This window comes from Leptopilina heterotoma, unplaced genomic scaffold, assembly GCF_015476425.1.
Source record: "Leptopilina heterotoma isolate Lh14 unplaced genomic scaffold, ASM1547642v1 Lhet_313, whole genome shotgun sequence".
NCBI lineage: Eukaryota > Metazoa > Arthropoda > Insecta > Hymenoptera > Figitidae > Leptopilina > Leptopilina heterotoma.
In genome coordinates, this window is record NW_025111014.1 from 317,552 (window position 1) to 344,361 (window position 26,810).

Sequence of the window (26,810 nt, forward strand, 5' to 3'; positions counted from 1 at the left end):
TTTTTCAATCATAATTTTTGTCTACTATTAAAATAAGTTATAAATAATAATTTTCGTTTGTTAAAAATTTTTTGAATACTAATTTTCGTTTTTAAAAAAATTATTTAAATAACAATTTTTGAATAAAAATAAATATAAATAAATAAAAACAAATAAAATTTCCTAAAATAAGTTTTTTTTTCGTTTTTATGCCTTTTTGGTTTAAAAAATAAACAGTTTTTAAAAAGTAAGTAAATTTCAAAACAACAATAATTAATTGTTCGCTGCTGTCACATTGTATCTAGAAACAAGCTGTTTAATTAATTCATGTTATTCGTTATCAATTAGTGGTCTTAAAGTTTCACAGTTCCAGTGGAGCATCCGCCAACTAATTACTAATCACTAATTGACCCTGACCTTTTATACCAGAATTGAAATGGAATTTCCATTTGGTTGTAAATACGCAAGAAAATTCGAAGAGAGAGAGAGAAAGAGAGAAAAGGAGAGCGAGAAAGAGAGAGATAGAGAGCGAGTCACAAATTGAAATGAATTAATTCCAATGCTCATCACTTAGTTAAATTAACGTCCTTTTAACATTTCAATATTGCACACCACGTATTCGTGTTTCTGATTCCAGAAACATTTTACTTTTTCATTTTATAAATGTAATTAATCGAAATTAAAATTGCTTTTTCATTAATTTTATTGCGAAGAAACGTAAAAATAGTAACATGTGACATTCTCAATCAGTCGAGTAAATACAAAATTTCGTATGAATTTCAATTTTCGTTCAGCCAAAAATTATATATGGAAAAAAATAAATAAATTATTTGATAAAAGTTAATAATTTTATGAAAAGTAATAATAGTTTGATAAAAAATAATAATTTCATAAAAATTAGTAATTCCATAATAATTTGATAAAAATTAATAATACAGTGAAACCTGTCGGAGTGCAACTCGATTTTTAAAATTTTATTACAGTAAATAATCCTTGAAAATTGTTTTATAATTTAATTTTGTAATATTTTTACAATATTCTGGAACTAACAAAAGTGAAAATAATTCTTGTTGGACATTTTTTAATACAAATAAGAATTTTTAAATAAAGTTGCATTCTGATAGATTCAACTGTATTTGATAAAAATTAATATTTCTATAAAAATTAATAATTTGATAAAAATTAAGAATTTTGATAAAAATTAATAATTTGATAAAGATTATTTGATAAAAAATTATTTATTTATTGATATAAATTATTCAATGTCTGTAAAAATAAAACCAATTGGTAAAATTAAACCAGAAAATAAATTAAACGATTTTAATTAAATTAACTGAAGCAAAAATTTAATTACAATTTTCTAGTTTAATTTTTTGTTCGCATGTAAATTAATTAACTTTTCTAGAAATGAAACCGTATAGTAAACGTTAAATATTCATTATAATTGTACAACAGTTGCGTTGAAAAATTATTATTTATCTTTTAATAATGCGTGACGAAAACTGTAATTTACAAGAGAGAGACAGACAGAGACAAAGAGATATATAACACTGATATAAAAATAATATTGTACTTAAACTATAATCAATAACATCGAGTCATGTATCTAGGAATCTTGAAGAAATATAATGATTTATGTACACAAAACTAATATACAATAATAATATAAATGAAGGACGGAGACAGAAAATCGATGCCTGATCCTTTATCAGGATTATTCTTTTTTTTCGTATATTAAATATATATAATCGGAAATTTTTTTTTTTTATACACAATTGCTCCCTTAAAAAACTCACACGACACTATTGTTTAACAGCTATTCTAAAATATTTATATTTATACGAAAAGGGAGAAATTTTTTTTTCTAACTTCACAATATCGCTTAATTGTTGTAAATGACAATAATAGGTGTCGGACAATTTGTCAATCGATTCAGGGGCAGCCTTAATTCACTCGGGAAAGGCACAACATTACATGTATACTATTCTTTTTGAGAAAAAACTCTTTTTTCATTAATTTCGTACAAGTTTCCCCCTTCTGCGTCTTTTTATCATTAAAAATTAATGACAATTTAATTTTTAATTGAAAATTGTATTTGATTCAATTTTGAATAGAAAATTTAATTTTACTTCATTTTTAATCGAAAATTTAATTCGATTTAATTTAATGACACTTTAATGTCGTTGGAAAAATGTACAAAATTAGAATTTAAAATTGACATTTTCTCGATTTTTTTAAAATTGTTTTTCTTATAAAATAATTAAAAGACCGTCCCTGAGTCATTCATTGTCGTTGATGTTTAATTTTCTTTACGTATAGCGTCTTTGTTTTCTATTTTCAATTCCATTTTGTTTGTTTGCGACTAATATTTGTATACATCAAGTATTTTTTGTTTTTATAATTTATAATTAATTATAATTAATTTATAATTAATGACTTTTTATATATTTGATAAAAATTGTGTATTTCTGCAAAATACATTTGTTAAAAATCACGCACGTGGAGTGATTTTGCATAATTTATTTTTATTTATTTTTTCACTCCTTTATTATTATACCTACATTTTGCTTGAAAAAAAAAATTGCAAAAGAAATTTAAATTTATTTTGGGAAAATAGATTATTGAATAAATTATGCAAAATTTATCCACATGAGTATAATAATGAAATGTTAAATTAAGAAGAGCTAGCGGTAAAATTTCAATCATTATAAATTTAAATTGTTCAGCGTATTGTTGAAAATAGTTTTTAAAAAAAGAATTTTAAATGTTAAAAATAGAAAAAAAAAATTATAAATTGTAATTAATTGAATAAGAAGGTTTTTAATTACTCGTCATTTTTTATATTCGTAATTAAAAATTTTTTTGTTTGATATAATATTGCAAGAAAAAAAACATTGGATTTTTAAGTAATATTTAAATATTTAATTAAAATTAATATTTAAATACTTTTTTTATAAATAACATTAAAATATTTTTGAATTTTCTCGGAATTATTCACGAAACAATTAAATATTTGTTTATAAATAATATTTGAATGTTAATTTATAAGTAATAGTTAAATAATTGTTCATAAATAATATTTAATTTCTATAGATATAAATATTCAAATACAAAATACGTTTTGAAATAAAATAAATTTTAACGAATTGATATTTTACCTATGACTTCTCTCCTAACAAAATTTGTATAATTAATTGTATAAATTAACAAATTTGTACAATTAATCAATATGAATAAAAATTAACATTTATTAAATCTATAAACGTATAATGACCAAACGCAGGTACTGAGACATATTGACCCGAATTGGGACAATAATTTTGTTTCAAAGGATTTTCAGAAACTATATAAAACTCTCTAAATCTGAATTAGCACTGGAAATGTTTGAAACTAAATACTGAATTATATTATAAGAGATTCCAGAATGGTGAGAAATTAAAAGTTTTAAACAATTGATAAAACAGTAGTTTAAAATAATAAAAATAATAAAAATAATAAAAATAATAAAAATAAAATAATTAAATAATCAAAAAGGAAATTAGAAGGAATGAAACAAAAACTTTGGATTCATTTTTTTTTTTTTTTTTTGCTAATTTATTCTATGAATTTATTCTCTTTTTATTAAATTTTTGTACTCAAAGGAAATTAAAAGTAGTTGAACCAAAAACTTTAAATTAATTTTTTTGATGATTTTTTCTTCCATTCAAAGAAAATTAAAAGGAATTAAGCAAAAAACTTTAATTAATTCTTATTTTATTTTTTTAAAGAGAATTTTTTCCTCCACTCAAAGTGACTTAAAAAAGTTTAATAAATAAATTCAAAAGCGAAAACATTTTTTGGATTCTTTTCGCTTATTTTTGTCTTTCTATTTTTCTAATTTTTTCTCTTTCTAATTTTTATTCCTTTTAATTGCCTTTAGACAATTAAAAGAAATAAAAATGTTGTTTTTCAATTCTGTATTACAATTTCGGGAATTAATTAAATTTAAGAAGGTTTTAAACTAATTTTTAAAACTTTCAATTGTTTGAAAGAAATTAATAACAATTAATTATTTATTTTAAAAAATATAATTTTATTTCGAAAGAGTTACCATTAAACGTTTTATTTGTTAATTAATTTTAACAGATTTAGACTGATTTTTTTTTTAAATTGAAGTTTCGAAAAGATTTATTTAAAATTCTAGAAAAATTAGTTTTTTTAAATACTTCAATTCTATTATTTAAATAGATAAATAAATAAATAAAGAATAGTAAAATAAAATTTTCAAATAATATTAAAGGAAATTAAAAGGAATAAAAATTTTGTTCTATATTATTTTCTTAAGGAAAAAAAATAATTAAAAAAATTAAAATGATAAAAAAATAGTCAAAATCATAAATCAGATTTAGATTCATTATGGAAAAAAGTAATTAAAAATTAAAATAATGAAAAAGGAGTCAAAATCTTAATTCAGATTTAGATTCATTATGGATAAAAGTAATTAAAAATTAAAATAATGAAAAAAGAGTCAAAATCTTAATTCAGATTCATAATGGAAAAAAGTATTTCAAAATTGAAGTAAGTAATAAAAAAAGAGTTAAAATCATAATTCAGATTCAGATTCATAATAGAAAAAAGTAATTAAAACATAAAATAATAAAAAAATAATAAAAATCATAATTCAGATTCAGATCTAGAGAGAAGACTAAATGGAAAAAATTTCAATTTCACAGTAAAAATGAATTGCGACAAAAATTGAGAACCACAAAACAAATCGTAAGCATTGTCGTCATCATTGTTGATGATTCGATCGATGACATCGAATTCGATCGATAATAGGGATTATAATTTCGCGTATTCGATTGTGGATAGTAATTTGAATTTGGATAACGTTGACCATTCGATGGTTGCTGATAACCAGGCGGTGGATGAAGTGGATATTGATTCGATTGAGGATAATTCGGCTGTCCACCATAGGGTGGATAACCCGATTGCCCCGGATATGGCATTCTATTATTATTTGTCGGATATGGTGGATATCCATCGTTCCTCGGTGGTTGTTGATTCGTTGGATACGGTAGATAACCATTATTATTGCCAGATGACGATGATGGTGGTGAATTTGGTGAATTTGGATACGATGGATATCCTAAATTTGTGTTTGTATTCCCTGCGTATGGCTTCATTGGCGTTCCAAAAACGTCGTCAGGCGGTGGTGCATTCGCATTTTCGTAAGGATTTGAATTCGAATTATGCGATCCTTGATTGTAGGTGTTGCTATCATAGTCTGGAAGATTTTTTTTTAAATGCTTGCAAACTTCTCTTATGTGATCAATTTTCGCAACTAAGTGGTTGTGGAGTTATAATCAGAGAATTGTGCCTTTTTTTCTTTTTGTTTATTATTTTTTTGAGAATTTTTCTGAGGATGTTAAATTGAGACAAAAAACGGATCAAAATTGTTGCGATGCAATAATTTTCATCCGTTTTTTGTCTCAATTCAATATCCTAAGAAAAATTGTATTTTTTTTATTATATTTTTAGTTATTATTTTTTTTGTTTCTGATAATTATTCAGGGTTGCCATAGATCAAGGAAATCAGGGAAATGTTAGGGAATTTTATTAAAAGTACCTGTAAAAACAACCAAACTTCTGAAATTACAACAAAAATTCTGCTTTTGGTGCCCAAAAATATATTTTCAAAAAAATAAACTTTTGAAAATTAATTGGATACTATTTTTAAATTTGTGATACTAAAAGCTACTTTTTTCTTTTCTTTTTTTAAATTTGGACTACAAAATAATTTTCAAGAAAATTTGTCGAAAGCATTTAATTAAAGTTAAAATATTTTATTAAAGACCTTTGAAATAAATTAATTATTTTCGAAATTTTTGATAATAATTATTTATAAGAATTCAATTGTCTTCATAAATAATAAAATTCATGGCAAGAATACAATTATTTTTAATACAATTTAAATTAAATTTCTCTAAATAATTTAATTATTCTTATAAATTTTCATAAAATGATTATAAAGAAATTTAATTATTTTCAAAAATTTTAATTAAATCCTTCGCAAGAATTCAATTATTGTTTTTGCGAATAATAAAATTTTTACAGAGAAATTCAATTATTTCTTAAAATTCAATAAATTCATTGCAAGAATTCAATTATTTTTAATTTTTAATACAATTTTAAATAAATTATTTAAAATAATTGAATTATTCTTTTAAATTTTCATAACATGATTAAAAAAAAATTCAATTATTTCCTACAATTTCAATAAATTCATTCGCAAGAATTCAATTATTTTTACAAATAATAAAATCTTCACAGAGGAATTCAATTATTTTCATAAATAATAAAATTCATCGCAAGAATACAATTATTTTTAATACAATTTTAATTTAATTTTTCTAAATAATTTAATTATTCTTACAAATTTTCAAAGAATGATTATAAAGAAATTCAATTATTTTCAAAAATTTTAATTAAATCCTTTCGCAAGAATTAAATTATTTTTACAAATAACAAAATCTTCACAGAGGAATTCAATTATTTCCAAAATGTTTGATAAAATTCTTTTTAAAAGTATTAAATTTTTAGAAAAAATAATTAATTATTTATTTTTACAGTTAAATAATTAAATTCTTGTAGAATTTTATAATAAAAATTGATTTAAAAATTAATAAAAATAAAAATAATTTGACAAAAAATTTAATGGACATAAATTTTATTTAACAGAAAAATTCGTATTCAAAATTTATATAATATGACTATTATTTTATATAAATTTTATTTGACATAAAAATATTGGCGCGAATTTTAGAAGAAACCAATTAGATGCTATCAAAAAAATTGTGATTGAACAATTTTTAAATTTGCGCCTATATTTTTATGCGTCAAATGATCTTTATTTCAATTAAAAATTTATGTCAAGTGAATTTTATGTTAAATGGGAATTATGTGAAATAATATTTAAATTTCAAATAATTGTATTGAAAATTTTGAAAAATTCGGTTTCTGAGAAATTTTAATTCAATTTTTTAATTTTTAGGAATTTTTTTTTTTAAATATTTTTAGGAATATTTTATTAAAGACTTATAAAATTAATTGAATTTTTTTGAAATCGAATTAAAAATAAATAGTCTAGTTAAAAAATTCAATTAGAAATTTAAGTCAGAATCGATTTTCGCAAGGAATTTCAATGTAAATAATTAAATTTTACAAATAGTTACAATCGAACGTTGTTTTGTTAATATAAAAAGCAACACTAAAGGTTCTAAATTTCATCAAAATTAATTTAATTTCGAGAAAGTTACAATGAAATTTTACTTTAATAAGTTAATTTTAAAAAGATATAAACTCAAAAAAATTGAAATTTCGAAAAATTTGACTTATAATTCTGAAAAGCTAGTTTTTTAAAGTATTACAATTCTATTGTTTAAATAAATATATAGATAAAAAATAATAAAGTAAAACTAAATAAAAATTTTTTAAAACAATTATTTAAAATATTTGATGTAATTGAAATTTTATGAAATTCTATTAAAAATAATTTAAGTTTTTAAATGAATTTTATTGAAAGTTTTGGAAAATAATTGCGAGGGAAGTTACCGACAGTAATTAATTTTATTTCTAAACTATATAGACACCCTTAAAATTTTAAATCAAATTTTTGCTTCTAAAAATTATTAGTTTTTTATAATAGAACTCTCCCTTGAATTTTTTTATATGAATTAGGGAAAAATTCTATTTTCTGCGTCTAGAAATCAGTAAAAAGTCAGGGAAAAACAAACAGAAATTTTTTTGGCAACCCTGTTATTTTTTCAGTTATTCTGTTCTATATTTTTTAATTATTTATTTTAGTTATTATTTTATTCTTTTTGGTTTGAAATTTAATAACTTGGTTTGTTATTTTCTTGTTGGTTATTATTTTCTTGTGCGGTTATTATTTTCTCAACGTGAAAGAATAATCCGGCAAATATAATTGGAAAAATAGTAATTGAAAGTAAATTTTTTATTTTTTTCGTCTTTCGAGTAACTTAATTACTGTAGAAAAGAGAGGGAGGCAGGGAGGGAGGACGAGTAATTAAAAATAATTCGCTTTCAATCGAAAGTGGATCGAGAGGCATTCGATTCATGATATGTTTCACTAGAGATAAGAGAAATTCCATGGAAAACTAATCAGCTTGGAACTCGATAGGAATTTCTCTTAGTTCGAATTGATTGGTTTGACAAAAAATTATTTTTCTCCAATCTTTTTATTTAATGTTTAGTTTTTCTTTGCCCTCGTCAATTAAATTTTTTTTTTCAACAAGAAAAATAAAAAACGATGGCAATACAGAGACAACTATTTGAATAACATCATTCACTTGGATAATTTTGTCAAATCTTGTGAAACGATTAAAATATTTAATTAATTGATTAAAATATTAAATATATTTATGATGTAGAAATTATTTTTTTTTTATTATTATTTTTATTCATTATTTTTTTTATTGTAAATAATTTTTTTTGGGAGAAAAAAAAATGAATTTAATATGATTCAATTGAAATTTAATTTTGATTTTAGAATTCTCTGATTATAGACTCCATTTGGATTTAAAAAGAAAGAAAACTATATACAAGGAATTTTTTTGGGAAATTGAATAAATCACAGAGAAAAGAATAATTGAAGGACCTCATTTAAAGTCAATTTATTACAAACCACCATCACCGCTTAGGGAAAAAAAGTGCTAGCTTTGAGAAAAATGAGTGTTTGGTGCTTGGAAGCGTGCGCCATAATACGAGTGCAAACTCATCAAAATTTCAGAAAGCCGTGTGTTTTAAATGCTAAGAGAATTTTCAAAAGGGGAATAAAAGCGTTTACCTTCACCATATTAATAGTCACACTGGCGAATTAAAATTTAAAAAAAAAAACCAAACCACAAAAATTGGTAGAAATAAAATTGTAGTCTATAATGTGCCATATGAAAATAGAAGCTATAAAGGAAAATTGTAATAGACTGATTAGGACTTTGAAATATTCTAATTTAATTGAAAGAATATTTAATAATTCTTATTTTAATAAATAAATATCTAATTTAATTAAATATTGAATTCTATAATTTTTCACCAATTATTAAAACTGATTTATTATTTTTATGTAATCAGATTGAAATTGAATGAAAGAATTTCATCTCATTTTTATTACATTTCTTATTGTTTTTAAATTCAATTACAATTGTGCAACTGTATTTGATCTTCTCTCACAAAAAAGAAAAAGTAAATTTAATTAAAAAATTTTTTACTTCTTTCCATAGATTAAATAAGTGAACAAGTAAATAATAAAACAAATAATAAATTGAAAGAATATCAAAAAGAATATATGAGTAAAAAATAAAATTATATTTTTGCACGAGTCTAAAATTCTTTTTAGAACGAAATTAAAATTAAAATTTTAAATTTTAACTTACAATTTCTATTTAATTAATTTTTTAATTAGTTTAATTAATTTAATTATTTAAATATAGATAAGTGGAGAAACAATTTTTTTTTTCCACATCAGTCTATTTTCTCTAACAATTTTCATACAAGCGTTTGCGAAGATTTATTTACACACATTCACAAAAAGAGCATGCAAACATTTTTCGTTCCTTTTTGTAGAAATTATGATAAATGAATTAATTATTATTATTTATAACTATTGGGAACTATATTTGGAAAAGAAATTATTTTCTTTTCAATTTTAATTAATTTGAACGAAAAAAAAAATTGTTTGCAAAAATAATTCGTTTGTGAATTATTTTTCTACAAAAGCGAAAAATTTTATATTTAGGATCGATACGTAAATAATTGTAACGCGAGATATTTAAAAAATCCATCGTGTATCTATTTCAATGGATTAAAATTCGTGAAAATTTTCACAATTTATCGCCATAAACAATCGTTTCGTTCTGTATCCATCCCGTATTTAAAATATTCTCTATTTACATGAAATACATGATAATTTACAGCAAATCCCAGGTTAAATATTACGTGTAAAATAATACCATTTCTACTTGTCTATAAACATTTATGTATTACAAATTACAACAATTAGAAATTAAATTAAAAACTAAGTCCAGAAATTTATAGTACGAATTTTAATAATAATAATTTATTATTATTTAAATTCATTTTTTTACTATTTATTTATTTATTTATTTTAACATATAAATAAGCTTAAAGAGAAAGGAAAATTTCCCTTTCGTAAAAAATTGCTCTTTTCTTATTTATTATTTATTTTTCATTTATTACTTATTTATTATTTTCTACTTTATAATTTATTGTTTTTATTATTTTATTCTATTTTGTTACATATTCTATTTATTATTTAAATTTAAAATATTTATATTTATTTCTATTTATATAAAAAATTTACATTTATATTATACAGTCGACTCTCGACAAATTGAATCTCAAGGGATATTAAAAAAAATTCAAATATCGAGGGTTTTATTCATCGAATATTTTAAGAGGAAAAAATTTTTTTTCAAAGGACCCGAAATATTAATTATCAAGTAATGATTGTTTACAATTTTTTTATATTGTAAATATTATTTAATTTGAAAATAATTCGACTGTCAATTTGACAGGCGATTGTAAAATATAAATGTAATTTTAATAAATAAAAATAAATAAAATAACGATTTCAAATTTGAAATAAAACTGAAATTTAAATAACTCGAATTTAGAAACAATTAAGTGTTCAAAGTTTAAATAAATAAATAAATGAACATTGAAAACAACAATCAATAGAAATTTTTTCCTCATGCAAATGTTTTGTTTTCTACAACTCGCCATTCTCTAAATTTGTATTTGATTTTGTTTTCAGTCTCTACACAGAAAAAGGAAATAAAAAAAAAGAAAACCTTTTTCCAAAATAAAATAAAATTGGTTTAAATCCAAACGAATAAAAAGGAAATGAATTTTTTATGACCTTACCTTGAGATTTCACACAGACTGGCCTTCCATTGTCTATTTTACATTTCTGACCCGTTGGACAATTCATTGTACTGCAAGTTGGTTCTGAAAATATAATTTACTAAATTAGATTTGATTTTTAAATTAACTTTTCCTGAAATATATTTTTGACTGTTTTTTTTTATCAAAAAAAAACAAATTTTTACGTAGTAAAAAGGTAAATAACGAGAACAATTAAACCGAAATGTTAGAGAAATGGGAAAAATAGAACAAAATTTTAAGGAAAGTTATTTTATTTTTGAGATAAAGTAAAGAACAGTTATGAAAGGTAAATAAAAAATAAACAGTAAATAAGTAAATAATAAATAAAATAAACGGTAAATAAAAAAAATAAAGAAATAAATATAGTGGAAAAAATTAATATTAATTAAAAGAATAAATAGTAAATAAATAAAAATACAGTGAATCGAAAATTAATATTAATTAAAAAAATGAATATAGTAATTTATAGGGAAATAAATTAAAGATGCAATTTTCGAGTGTATACTATAATTTCGAAACTTTAATGTGTTTACCTCCATGGCTTCTTTTTTCGCAAGTTGGATAACGACCACATTGACTGTTTGAATATGTACATTGATCTTCCTTTATGACACAAACTTCGTTGCTGGGACATCCAATATCATTACAAGTTCTTCCATATTCTGCAAATCACACAATGAAATAATAATTTAAAATCTAGAATAGAGGATAAAAAAACGTTCGTTTAAAATTATTCCTCAATTTTTTTGCCTTTTTAGTTTTTACAAACTAATTAGAATTATTTTATATTCTCTCTTTTATATTTTCTGAGAATTTTTTCCCCTATATTTCACAAAATACAATTACCTACTCTTGCACAATAATAATTTGTTAAAAGTTGAAAAAAAATTTAATTTAAAATGGTATTTTATTTATAAAATCAAAAATCAATTTTATTACTTATAAATTTTTAATATTATTTATAAATTATAAATCAATTTTATTTATTGATAAACAATATTAATAATATTTATTATATTAAAATTAATGATTAACACTTTTTTAATTACCACACGAGAAAAAATTTAAAATAATTTTCACTATTTACAAAGTAAAATAATAATAAAAAATAGTTTCAATATAACAATGGAAATTGAAATGTAAAGTAATTTTTATTATTTTACTTTGTAAATAGTAAAAATTATTTAGAATTTTTTCTCGCAAATGAAAAAGTGTTATTTGGTTTTTAATAGGAACAGAACTTAAAGAAGGGAAGTTGATATCAACACTGATTGAAAACAATAGTAAATAATAGTAGTTAAAATCAATGGGAGCTGGTAATTGGAAATAATAATTTAAATACGTTTCCAACAGGAATTATTGGTAATTAAAAACAATGCGGAATTTCATAAACGTTTCTGTAATGAAAAGCAATTCTAATTGGCAAAAATTGGTCTTGTGTTCAAAAACAATACTTGTAGTTAACATCCGTGTGTTAAATTCAATTGCAGTTGAAAACAATTTTAAAAATTGTATTTTTTTTTATTTTTTTACATTTTTATTATTTTAATCCTTCTTTTTCCTTTTTTTAATTTGTAACTAAATTTGTCTTCTTTAAATTATTTCAAATTTTTGCCCACTTCAATTATTGTTTTAATAATATTTTTTAAATTTTTCAATAAAATTCTAGAATTTCGCACAAAAAATGCGAACTGCCTCTTTCAAAAAAATTCTTTCCCCTTTTTAATTTAATTTTTAATTTTTTCAATAAAATTCGCAAATTATTTTTTTGGGAAATATTTTTAAAATTTTTTCGACTGTTTCAATAAAATTCTAGAATTCCGCACACAAAAGAAAAAGAAAAAAGTCGAAGAAAAAAAAATCCTCAAAAAAAAAAAAAACTATTTCCCCTTTTTTTCTGCTGTACTTGTCTGGTAACTCGAAAAAATGAAAAATAATAGCCGCAAAATTTGAGAGGAGAGAGAAAAAAAAGAACTTTCGTGTACTCCCAAACACGTAAAGTCCCTGGAGATCAACATTTCAGCATTATCATGTGAAAATCACCCACTGGAAAGGAAATTCCATGAGGAGCAAAAGAGTTAAAGAATGACAGAGAAAAAAAAAGAGATTGTAAGCTCCGACTGCGTTTATATAATTTCGCACAGAATGATGCTCTCGTACAAATGAAGATAATCCGAACAATTAAAAAAAAAAAAAAATAGAAAAAAAATAGAAAAAAAACAGAAAAAATGAAATGAGAAATAATTCCCTCGTAACAAATTTTTATTATATTGAATTTTTGTTCTTTTATTTTCTATTTATAAATTTTCCTCCAAATTTTTCTTATTCTTTTCTTAAACTTACATTAAGGGAAGGTCAAAGTCGTCTCTCGTTGGTTTAATGGAAAAATTGCAACGACTTTGACCTGACCTTAACGAAACAAAAAAAAAAAATCGTGAACTATATATTACTTTATAAAAACGATCGAAAGGTCAGAGGACGTTTATAGAAAATAGACAAAAAATTTCATATGTGAATTTTTTTTATATTTTTTATATTTTTTGTTTAATTTTCTTTATATTTTTTACATTATTTTTTTTACATTTTTCATATTTTTTATAATTTTAATTCACAATTTTGTTATAATATTTTATCTCAATTGTATAGAAAAATATTTTCAAACATTGCAAAATTATTTCGTTAAAAATATTTTTTTTTTCAATTTTAATCATTATTTTGGAACAATAATGAATACCTACTAATTTATTTAATATTAATTTGATAATTTTATTTTATTATGATCAAAAGAGTCAGAGGATATTATATTATAAACCATTCTTGTTATAATTTTTAATTTCGAATAATTGTAGAAAAATATTTTTCACCGCGAACTGTGCAAAATTAATTCGACCGATATAATTATTATTCAATTAACAAAACTAACTTAACATTTATTTAATCAATTAAATAGACAACATCAATTTAATAATTTATAATTATTATTCATTACAATTGAAAGATCAAAAGATATTATTAAAAATTTTTTTTATAATTTTTTCTCTCGAGTAATTATAAAATAAATGAAATAAAAAATCTCCACAAAAATATTTTTCTTTGATAACAGTGCAAAATTATTTCTATCGGATATAATTATTATTTTTATTAAATAAATTAATAACTAGTATTTATTTACTTAATTAATAAATATTAATCTATTATGATCAAAAGCCTAGAGGACATTATAGAAAAATAATTATTTTTTATTGGGAAATGTACAAAATTCGATTGATACAATTATTATTTATTTTATTAGTTTTATTTTATTAATAATTAATGTTTAATTAATTAATTTTTAGAATTGAATGAGACAGAAACTCGACAGGTGAGTGATAATTATATCCCGTTCACTGTTTCTCACTAGCGAGAGAGTTTTCATGCCCTCTAGGCGGCAATCAACATAAACAAAAAGGCGCGAAATTCAAATTCAATAAAACAAAAAAACGAACTGACTTAATTATTAGCAGACAATTTTTTTTTTTTTGTTTTTTCCCCCAAATGAACAAATTGGTTTCGCAAATTTCTCTCTACTCAATTTTCTCTTACTCAAGTAAACATGATTCAATTGCCCTAACAATATTTATCCATTCCTTTCATTCCTTTCCAAAGACTGCGCTCCACCCTTTTTGAAAATACGAAGCGTGAATATTCAATGAGAAGGAATTTCGCACCTAATGTCCATAGCCTTTGGCTAATAAAAAAAAATCCCCTTTAGCCCTTTTGGGTTCAAGTTTTTTTTTCGAAGGTATTATAGATTGGTATCTTTGAGAGAGAAGTAAATGTGAACCGGAAACTATCGCCAAAAGGATGATGTCCAATGGAATGAGAATGGGTTATACAGAACGAAAAAGTAAAACGTGACTTGGTCCAGAAAGATGTTGGATATAAAATAAAAAAGTTCCCTTGGGTGATAGTGAAGGAGAAGGGGAGGGTGTGGTGGGGGGAATAGATGTGGTCATTGCAGTAACGACAGCGATGGTGTCGATAATTGAGAATCGATGGGGTTACTGCGGGAGAAGCTCAAATAGAATTACGATTAGTTGCGTTATATCGTGTTATGACGTTATGCAAGGTTCAAGCTAAATGCATAATATAACTACCGGTACAACGATCGATGTAATATTTTTACTCTATCCTCCGCAGCTTCTCTTTCATTAATAGAGACGAGAGTAACTTCTATATATATTGATGAAAAACCGAAATAGCCAACTTTCTTTCTCTCTCTCTCTTTCTCTTGTTTTCTCTTTTTCTCTCATACAGTTATGACGCTATTTTCTTATGCCCTTTAAGCATCTGGGAAAAACGGACAACTTTGTCGAGAGTGTATTTATTTAACCTGTGACATTTTCCTATATGTCATATATACAATATTTGTTATACAGAATTTTTTTTTATTTCTCATATTTCAGTTTTGAATCAACACTTTTCTCATCTTGTATACCTACACATTATACTAATAATAAAAGAGACACTGCTTTTCTACTAAACAATAATTTCACCATCGTTCTCAGAGGAAAATATTTTTCCATAATTAGAGATAAAAAATTGTAACGAAAATGTGAAATAGAAGGTAAAAATAATAAGAAGAAGCAATTTGTTAATAATTATTGATTCACTAATTTTTCGTCTGTAATAAACAAAAAATCGTTTTATTACAATTAAGTTAATTCGAATTCTTGTTTTATTGAATTTCGCGCCAATATATTTTTGTTGATTGCCGCCTAGGGGGCATGAAAACTCTCTCGCAAGTGAGAAAAATTGGATGGGGTATAAGTATCACTGACCCAACGAGTTACTTTTTTATTTTAATTAAATAACATAACATTTAATAAATATTAAAAAAATATTAAAAAATGAATTAAATATTAAAAGAACATGTAAAAATTAAATTGTTTAATATAAAAATCGAAAAAATAATATAAAGTAAAGTAAATTAATATTTATTTAAATTGAAATTTGAAATTATTTTTAATAAATTAAATATAATTAATATTAATATTAATATTAATATTAATATTAATATTAATATTAATATTAATATTAATATTAATATTAATATTAATATTAATATTAAAAAATGAATTAAATATTAAGAGAACATGTAAAAATTAAATTGTTTAATATAAAAATCGAAAAAATAATGTAAAGTAAATTAATATTTATTTAAATTGAAATTTGAAATTATTTTTAATAAATTAAATATAATTAATATTAATATTAATATTAATATTAAAAAAATATTAAAAAATGAATTAAATATTAAGAGAACATGTAAAAATTAAATTGTTTAATATAAAAATCGAAAAAATAATATAAAGTAAAGTAAATTAATATTTATTTAAATTGAAATTTGAAATTATTTTTAATAAATTAAATATAATTAACTATAATAATCTTCGTATTTCATTCTTTCATTCTGTCTGTCCACACTTTGAAGTTAGTTTTTGTGTATGCTTTTGTTTTTTTTTTGTTTTTTTGTTTTCTTTAAAAAATATTGTTTGACAGATCGAAAGAATGCAGGTATTTTTTCATGATTTATAATAAAACAATATTTGAAATTAGAAAATATAAAAAAAATTATGATTAACAAATAAATTTTGTTTATTATACGCTTTTTTCTATAACAAATTTCGTTTGACTGATCTAAATTATACAAATTTTTCTCCTTTTTATTTATAAAAAATATGAGAAAATTGTTAATTGTTAAAAAATGATAATTAAGAAATAGGAAATATACCCATTTTATGCATAATTTATATTTCTCAATAACAATATTGTTCAGAAACTCATTCTTTTCTTTTGGAAAAGAAACATTCCATATTCTATTCCATTTGTCAATTACAAATTTCAATTCAAAATGAAATTGAAACTTTTTAAATTTTTAGAAAATAAAGGAAAATATTTTACTGAAAAAAATGTTCTGTTACATTTATTTACGAATTTTTTTATTTGTAAAATTATTCGAAAATCATTGTTTTATATTAAAAGAATCTTATTACAGTAACTTTTTCAAAATTATTTTCAACATTTCACATGAATTATTATTTTCTACAATTTTTAATTATTTTTTATGAAAATAATTGACAAAATTTTATTATTTATAAAAATAATTGAATTATTGCGAAGGAATTTGTAAAAAAATTATTATTATTTTCTACAATTTTTAATTATTTTTTATGAAAATAATTGACAAAATTTTATTATTTATAAAAATAATTGAATTATTGCGAAGGAATTTGTAAAAAAATTTTTAAATAATTGAATTCCTGAGAAATTTTTATTATTTATTAATTAATTAGCCGCGCGCGAATTGTTGCTGGTGATATTATATTATATAATACAGTGATAAAAATCAAATTAAATTAATATTTAGTTAAATGGAAAATTATTTAAATTTAATAATTAATAAATTTCAATAAATTAAATATCAACACCGTTGATATTAATTTATTATTAATAATATTAACTAATAATAATTATTCACTAATAATATTAATATATTATAACGCGATAAATTTATAATAAATTCCATTTTATTAACAATCCACTACAATCATAAATTAATAATTACAATATTCTCTATAAATAATAATAATTACCTATTTACACAATAATGTAATAAAAAGAAAATTTAATTTTTTCATTTGACAAAATGTGTAACAAATTAACAATTTAATGACCTGAATAGTAATTATTTGTTATAAATTTAAAAATACATTGTTCTGCCATTGATAATTATAATTTCTCTAATTAAAATGTGTATTTTTATGAAAGAAATTCTATATCTTCCTGTGTGAAATATTTTTTCTTTTATTTTTTTAATGAAATAAAAATGTTTCATATTTTACAGAAAACGTGTATTTACTGTTGAATGAACGAAATTATACGTGTGGCAACAAATGAGTTGATAATTAGGTCATAATTCAAGGCGTACTTTCGGAATTTGCGAGGTTTCAATTAATAAACAATTATATCGCTACTTGATTCTGTGTAATTATTAAATATTATATAAAGTTTGTATAATGATAAGATATTTTTATAATGTGGTTAAAAAATGGCTATTTAAATTATTTTTAGAGATTGTTTAGCTGTGAGTGTAAAAATAAATAAATTATATGAATACGTAAATAAATAATTTTTATATCTAACTAAATAAAAAAAAAATATAAATTTAGATAAATAATAGAAAAATAGAAATAAATAATATAAACAATAAATAAATTTAATTTTTGACTTAAAATATTCAAGTACCAATACTAGATTAAATTAAATTTACCCAACAATTAAAAATAGTTATTATTATGAAAAGGGACAATTACCAAATTTTCTAATTTTAATCTTTTTGTAATTATTTTTTAATTAACTCCAAAATCGTATTATTATTATTTTAATTTTTAATAACTACAGTTTCTTTTTGTTTTTTTTTCGAAATATTTTATCATTTCAACTACCATTGTTTTTATGTACCACTGTCAATAAACAATGTTTTGAAAAAGAATATTTTTTTTGTCATAAAACCTTTTAACTAGTATTGATTTCAGTTTGCATTGTTTTCGAATATACCATTGACTTTAATTGTGAGGGGAAAAAATAAAAAATAATGCTTTTTTTGCAATCTGTATCTACATGTAAAAAAAATTCAATTTTTTATTCTTCGTTCGAGAGAAATAATAATAATAAAGGACCAATATTTCACGTAGATTAATGAGTAGGAATTTTCATAAATTTTAACTATACTTTTTTAAAACTCTTAGCAAGTATGGAAGTGAATGTCATTCTTCTTGCGCAGACACGTTAATTAAAAATATTTCAAAGTCGACAAAATTGCAAATTCTTTATATCTCCAATAAGATTTGCAATATTCGAAGTATAATAAAAGTTTAATTAAATTTTCAATTTTAATATAATATGGGCAATTATCGTTTATAGTCAAGAATATATGAATATTAAAATTTTCTGTCTTATTATATTAATTATATTAATTATTATTTAATTATTACTTAATTATTATATATTCTATAAAAATTGTGTTCATTATTAATATAATCCATAATTTAATATTTAATTAAATTTTCATTATAGAAAATTTTCAATATAAAAATTGAATTAATTTCAATTCAAACAAAAATTCCTTTACTAAGAAAAGGAAATAGAGAATAATCAATATTGAATATTTCAAAATTTTCCCGGAATTATGCCAAACCAATCTTGTCAATCATCAGTAAGTTATTTCACAGTTTTCTATTTCTTTATTTTTATTTTTAAAAATAATATTAAGAAAATTTAATATTTCTTAATAGTTTATTAATAATTTAATTTTTTTATTCATTAATACTTAATTTATTGCTGAGCTCTTTTTTTTTAATAGGAAATAAAAATATTATTTTACAATAAATAAAAAAAAACTTACTCGAATATGGAACAGCTTCAACCAATGAAATCGAGAAGATAATCGCCACAGCGATCACATTTTTCATGGTTGCAGGCATTTTCTGTAATCATAAGAATATAACGATTCGTCATTAAGATCTTGAAAAGTCATTGATAATTACCACTATATAGTGGCTGACCTTCATTCTCTCGATGTTATATTATAATTTCGAGGAAGTATATAGTTGAAGGCGTGACGCCACATAGAAAAAGACAGAAACTTTTGTCAGTCTTTAAAAAGAAAAAAAAATCAGGGTTAATGTGTTCAAAAACTGTCTCAAAAAAAAACTAAAAATAAAAAAACAGAAATTAGAGGAGAAAAAGGAGAAAAGGCAGACAAAAGTTAGAAAAAAAGGACATCGAGTAAACACGTTTTCATTGAATGAAGACAAATGGGAGACACATGAATTTTAATAGCTGGACAAATGTCAAAAAGTTGCCTTATTTTTACGAGTTTTGATATAAATGTCATCTTTTTTATTTAATAAATAAAAAATCCTTCACATTTATATTTTAAAATTGGTAAAAAAAACGTTCTTTCCAAAATTAAAAATATGAAAATAAATAAAATGCAAATAAAAATATTTGCATTTTGCATTGCAATATTTGCATTTTATTGTTTTATCTAAATTAAGAAAGACTAATTTTTCGATTAAAAAAAATTTCTTTTTGGACATAAAATTATTTATATAAAGTAGAATTTCTATATATAGACCTCTCGAATATTTAATATCAGACGAGGACAATTATTATTCCTTCAAAGGAAACTAGAAATTTTAAACTTTACATATCAGTCTCGAGAATAGGTTATATGACTTTTAATTGTGAATGTGAATATAATTATAATTATCTGTGAATTTCAAAAAATTTATTATGGAAAAAAAATTTTATTGTAGTAACTACCTAGGAATTTAAAAAAAAAAATTATTATAATTTCCTGTGAATTTCATATCTCATTACAACTTTTGAAAGAAAAATTACTCAGAAAACAATATTGAAAATGGAAAAATCGTGTATAAATTTTGCCTTGAGAGAATTTTAACTAATTTTCTATAATGTGAAACTAAACAAAAAAAAATTTGGATTTTAATTTCAAATTGTTTTATAATCGAGTTTTCAAAACAATAGCAGAAGAAATACGAAACAATAAAAAAAAATTAAATGAAAAAAATTATTTGATATTGGAAAAAAATTTTTTTTGATTATATTTACCTATATTTTTTGTGAGGTTAATATTTTGATAGGAAACCAGAATGACAGTTTGTTTTACATGTAGTGAATAAATTACGTAGTTAATTAAAAATGATGGTGTAATTTAAAGAATTACTTTTCAGTATGAAATTAAAATGATTGTCATTCAAGAGTGTTTATTGTATTTGTATTGCATTACGCATTTAATAGGTATAATAATAAAAAAAAATAAGAATAATAAAAACAATATAATTAGGTTATAATTATAATAATAAGTTTAATAATAATATCGTTTTTTATTTTAATAATTAGGATAATAATTATATTAAGTATGACAATAATATTTAATACTTATACAATATGTGCAATTTATTTTATTAATTTTTTCGAATTAACAAAAATAGATATAGAAGCAGTGACCCAATTTGTGTCTTAATGTTTTTCACGCACTTCAACAATTTTTTTTTTTTTTTTTTTTTACCAAAGCCTAACCTTATAACTATATTCTCTTCCGGAAATGTTACACATTATTTTTACATGGCCCAATGAGTCAACATTTTTATATATAAGGTTCACTTCTCGTATAGTAATTACTATCTAATAAGTTATTGAAAAGAAACGATAAAAAAACCTACAAAGAATATTAATTTTTAGTCATAAAATAAAAATTAGTAAATGATATTAATTTTTGGTAAATAATTATTAAAAAAGAGATGAAATTTATAAAAAAAAATGTATTTTTAGTAGATAACTAGTAGAAAAAATATAAATTATCGAACAATGTTAATTTTTAGTTACTAATCAGTAGAAAATAATAAATTAACAAACAATATTAATTTTTAGTTACTAATCAGGAGAAAATAATAAATTAGCAAATAATATTAATTTTTAGTTACTAATTAGAAAGAAAGAGTTAAAAATTAGCAAGTAAGATTAAATTTTAGTAATTTAATTTATTAATTTTAGTAAACTAATCAGTAAAAAAAGGCAACTAAAACAATATTCCTTTTTAGTAACGAATTAGTGGAAAAAATATTGATTAATTTTAATATTTAGTAAATAATTATTAAAAAAAAAGTTAAACAAATGAGATTAATTTTTAGTAACTAATTTGTAGAAAAAATATATAAATTAGCAAATATAATATTAATTCTTAGTAACTAATTATAGAACGAAAAAGATTTAAAAAATTAGTAAATAAGATTAAAGTTTCGTAATTAATTAGTGAAAAGAAGATAAAATTGATGAACAATATTTATTTTTAGCAATTAATTAGTAAAAAGATAACAAATAAAATTACTTTTATTTATAACTAAATTTTATTTTATTCTTATTTTATTTTATAACTAAAAAAGAGATAAAAATTGACAAAACTTTTTAAACTTTAGTAACTATCTAGTTTTTAAAAGATAAACAAAAAGATAAACAAATAATAATAAATTTTAGGAACTAATTTAATAAAAAAGGTAAAAACTAACAAATAATATTAATATTAGTAACTAATTGGTAGAAAAAAAATATAAGTTAGGAACAGTTTAAATTTTTAGTAACTAATTAATTTAAAAAAGTATAAATTAACAAAGAATTTTAAGTTTTGTAACTATAATTATTAAAAGAAAATACAAATTAACAGACAACCCTTTTTTTCTCTGCAATATTAATTGTTAACAACTATTTTGTAGAAAAAATATTAATTAACAAACATTATTAATTCTTGGAACTAATTAGAAAAAAAATTATTAAAAAATATCAATTTTTAGTAACTAATTGGTAGAAAAAAAATTATAAATTAGGGATTTTTAGTAATTAATTAATTGAAAAAAGTATAAATTAGGAAACAATATTAAGTTTTGTAACCAATCAGTAAAAAAAATATAAATTAGTAGACAATATTAATTGTTAACAAATATGTCGTAGAGAAAATATTAATTAACAGACATTATTAATTTTTAGTAATTTATCAGCAGGAGAAAGATAAAAATGAACGAAAAGTATTAGATTTTAGTTACTAATTAGTAAGAAAGAGAACAAATTAACGAAAAATATTCACTAAGATAGAAAATAAAAGGTTTATAACTAACTAATAATATTAATTTATAATTTTTAGTAACAATCTATTAACGAACAAAGTAAATTGACTTAATAATTTATTAGCTCTAAATAAGTTATTGTCGAATTTGTTAAATTCAACACTAAATCGATAACAATCGTTAATAAAAATTTCATTTAATTCAATCGATAATAAATATTATGTTTCCATCTGACACTAAATAAATAAATAATTTTTTCAAATAAAAAAAATATTCTAAACAATAACAGCAATAAATCTTCTTTTTACGATTTGCGAGATGTTAAATATCGCGATTTAAAGGGGAAGCGAATAAAGCGGACTAGTTATTGTAAAGATGAGATTCGTAGCACGTATGCGTCGAATATCAAAACGCGCTGAGATCCCTGGATGCATCTAGATTGTCAGCAAAACGATCTCATGTTATACGACCGAAACTCCATTTTTTAACAGAACACATACCTATATCTTTCCTATAGTTTTTATATATACATTTTCAGAACAAAAAAAAGAGAGGAAACAAGAAAAAAAACAAAAAAATATGAAAAAATGCATGTATAGAATTTTTTCCAAACAACATAATTTTCTGTTTGCGGTCTTGATCTTCTATTAATAGACGCACTATGAGTCAGAAATAAATTACAAGTGATGTGAAATTCTTTTTTTTTTCTTTTCAATCAAAATGTTGTTTTATACACGTCACATCGATGCTTGTCAATAATTAACGGGTGTTGATGTAACAAAATAAAATTCGCTGGATTAAATAACTGGCAAAATTTATTTTTTGTAATATAAAAAATTTATTCAATATTTTTGAAAGCCATAAAATTATATAAATAAAAGATGATTAAAAAATAAAAAAAATAAAATTCAAGATTATGTTTCAAAATGTTTGATTTATTTTTTTTAACAAATTTAAAACATAAATTATACATTTTGAAACTTTATAAATTATTTCTTAATACTCGACTGATTTTTGCAATAAAATTTGAATTTAAAAAAAAATATTTTTGCAATATTTTGTTGCAAAAATAAGTCACGTGTTAAAAAATAATTTACAATGTTTCAAAATGTTTGATTTATTTTTTGGAAGCAAATTCAAAATAAAAAAAAAATAAATCAAACATGTTTAAACTTTATATAAATTATTTTTTAACACTCGGCTTATTTTTGCAATAAAATTTGAATTCAAAAATAAAATGAATTAATTTCGTTCATTTCAACGTTCGGAACTTCAGGGACTTTAAATTGTTTTTGTCTCAAAAATGAAATTGTTTTATTATAATTAAAATTTAATACAAAACTGAATATTGAATAAAATTTTGTTTATTGATATAAATTAGTAAAAATTTAATAAAAAATATTTTGATTATTAGAGAAATAAAGTTTTTGAAATTCAAATAATTAAATTATTTAAAAATGAAAACAAATATTTATTTGAAACTTAAACATTTTTGAGACGTAAAATATTTTTTATTTTCTATTAAAATCTTAATTATTATTTTTAATTTGTTTTTGAAATTTGTTTACTTCTTAAAAAATTTATTCTTGGAAGGATTATTCATTGAATTAGATTTAATTTGAAATAGACAACAAAAGTTGAAAATAATTCAATTCAGTAGAACTGCTTTATAAATGTTTATATAGAATTAAACAAAAGGTGTTTGAAATAAACTAGGATTTTTATTCCAAAACCAACAAAAATATTTTTTAATTAGATGAATGGTTTTTCCAATATATTAATTTAAAGAATTTTTTATGAAGAAAAAATTCATTTAATTTAATGAACTAGAAAAACACAAAGTTTTTCGTTAAAATTTATTTGAAACTATATTTAAACGCATTTTTTTTCTATTTTGAATTAAATTGCACTTTCGTAACAATTGTAGAATATAGTTCAATTTTCTAATTTATTTTAATGCATTTCAATGAATTGAAAATTTAGACAGTTATGAAGATTAAAGGAAAATATGTGTATATATGCAGAAATGAGAAATAACTTTTGGAAATCTTGAATGAAACTTTGCTAGAAGCTAAATTATCTCAAATATGAATACTTTTGCAAACCGGATACTGGAATTAATTAAATAATAATAATTTTCCTAATGATGATAAATCCGAGGATAAATCTGTATCAATAATTAATAATTATATTAGAAAAAATTTTAAATTTTAGTTTATTTTATTAACATTTTTTACTTATTTAAATCTTACACGAGTTCAAAGACACGAGAATTTATTTAGTTGAATCTAATAATTTTTATACCTTAGCCAATAAAATTCTGTTTTGACCAATAATTTCAGTATTTGGGGCAAATACCATTTCATTGGTTTAAATAAAAATTATATAATTCAAGAAAATATTTATTTCATAATGAGAAGCAATCGATTATTTGAATCAAATAAACATTTTTTCCAGTGCATTATTTCATTTATTTTAAAATGTTATATTTATTTAGTACTGAATTTATTAAATATATTAAAAATAAAAAAAATCCAAAATAAATATACTATTTGGCTTTTTTTCTTTTTTTAAAATTCATTTGTTTGTTTATTTTCAAATTTATTATTTTATTACATGAATTATTTATTATTAAATTTGTTTTCAAAATTATCTTTTATTCTTTTATGCTAATTCCTTCGTTTATTTTTAAATTTATTATTACATGTATTATTTATTAAATTTATTTTAAAATTTAATATTTATTTAGTACTGAATTTATTAAATATCATAAAATCATAAAAATATAAAAAATATATTAAAATTTGTCTTTTATTCTTTTATTTTTTTTTTAAAACTCATTACTTCGTTTATTTTAAAATTTATTATTTTATTATTACATGTAATATTTATTACTAAATTTATTTAAAAATTTATTATTTTTGTATTTGCTTTAAAATTTATAATTTTTATTAAAAGAACTGTTTATGTGTTCAATTGATGACACCTTTAATTAAAATTGATGAAATCAGTATTGAAAAAAGAAAAAAACAGTCAACTCAAACAAAACGTGTTTTCCGCGCACAAAATTACAATCTCTTTAGTCAACACAGTATTTAAAAGAAACACTCTGAAAAATTAAATTGCCAATCGTCGACACAAACTGAGAATGTTATTTCACTGATGCAACAAGTAATATCCTCTCTGTGTGATTTCATTTGAAAATAGGACACGTCGTTTTATTTATCTTATAAATTAATTACACTCCATATATATATTTTAATCGAAAATTAAATAATACTCAGAAAAAAAGATTCCCAGGCAAAAGAGAAAAATTTCATCTTCTCGCTCCTTTTATATTAAAACGTGCACAAAATGTTTTCACCTTGAAAATTAATTTCCTAGCGAAAAGAATAAAAATCTTCTCAGTAAAAAAAGGAAAGAGAATGGAAATATTCTGAACAGAAAATAAAATTCTAAATTCTCTTTAAAAAAAATAATTTTCTCGCGAGGTTGATTAGAAAAAATGTTTTTTTGTTTTTTAATGGGAATTTTGTACTTAAAAACACGTACCTTGCCTGAAAAAAATGAAACGCTGAACCAACTCACTTTAGAGTCACTTTAACACTGAAGAAATGAAGTGTAGTGGTGTAAATTCAGCTCTCCAAACTGAGCGATACGTTAGTCGAAGTAGCGGTGGGAGAGTTGATAAACAAGGACAAGAGTATAAGTGAGTCGGGGTCAGAAAGAGAGAGGGAGGATTAAAAAGCGATGAGAGAGAAAGTTTGAAATGAGAGAATGTAAAAGTGATGCGAGTGAGAGAGATGGAGAATTATAGAGAGACACACAAGGAGAACAAGATGGGGAGAGAAATACGTCACACAAAAGTGTGTGACGTATGGGCAAGAATAGCGCCAACATTTCAAGCAGAAAGGACGTTGTAATTCTCAGCTGCGTCAAAGTATTAAGGAAACACGTTTACTGGCGATATCTAACGGTTTTCGATCGTACTTTGGTATTCTTTTTTTAATCACACGCATTGCAGAATTATTTGATATTTTTCTATATATAAATATATAAAAATATCAAATAATTTATATTTATTTTTAATATTTAATTACAGTAAAAATTGTATAGATTGCATAAAATGCAATCTTTTATTTTTACCATTTTTGCAGAAATTTTCTGACCCCCCCCCCT

At 21.3% G+C, this 26,810-nt stretch overlaps 1 protein-coding gene across 2 annotated transcripts in view; it reads right to left on the bottom strand.

Annotated features, from left to right (window-relative positions):
* Nucleotides 1–26,340, bottom strand: part of LOC122504749 (probable serine/threonine-protein kinase clkA) — a 34,642-nt gene extending 8,302 nt beyond the window's left edge. For both annotated transcript variants that reach the window (XM_043615974.1, XM_043615973.1), the window contains exons 1-4: nt 26,184–26,340; nt 19,391–19,472; nt 11,478–11,606; nt 10,924–11,007 (exon numbers count right to left, since the gene is read on the bottom strand). In XM_043615974.1, the coding sequence (XP_043471909.1) occupies nt 10,924–11,007; nt 11,478–11,606; nt 19,391–19,469 (292 nt within the window). In that variant the 5' untranslated portion in view covers nt 19,470–19,472; nt 26,184–26,340. The remainder of the gene's footprint in view (nt 1–10,923; nt 11,008–11,477; nt 11,607–19,390; nt 19,473–26,183) is intronic.
* Between the last annotated feature and the right edge of the window lie 470 nt (nt 26,341–26,810).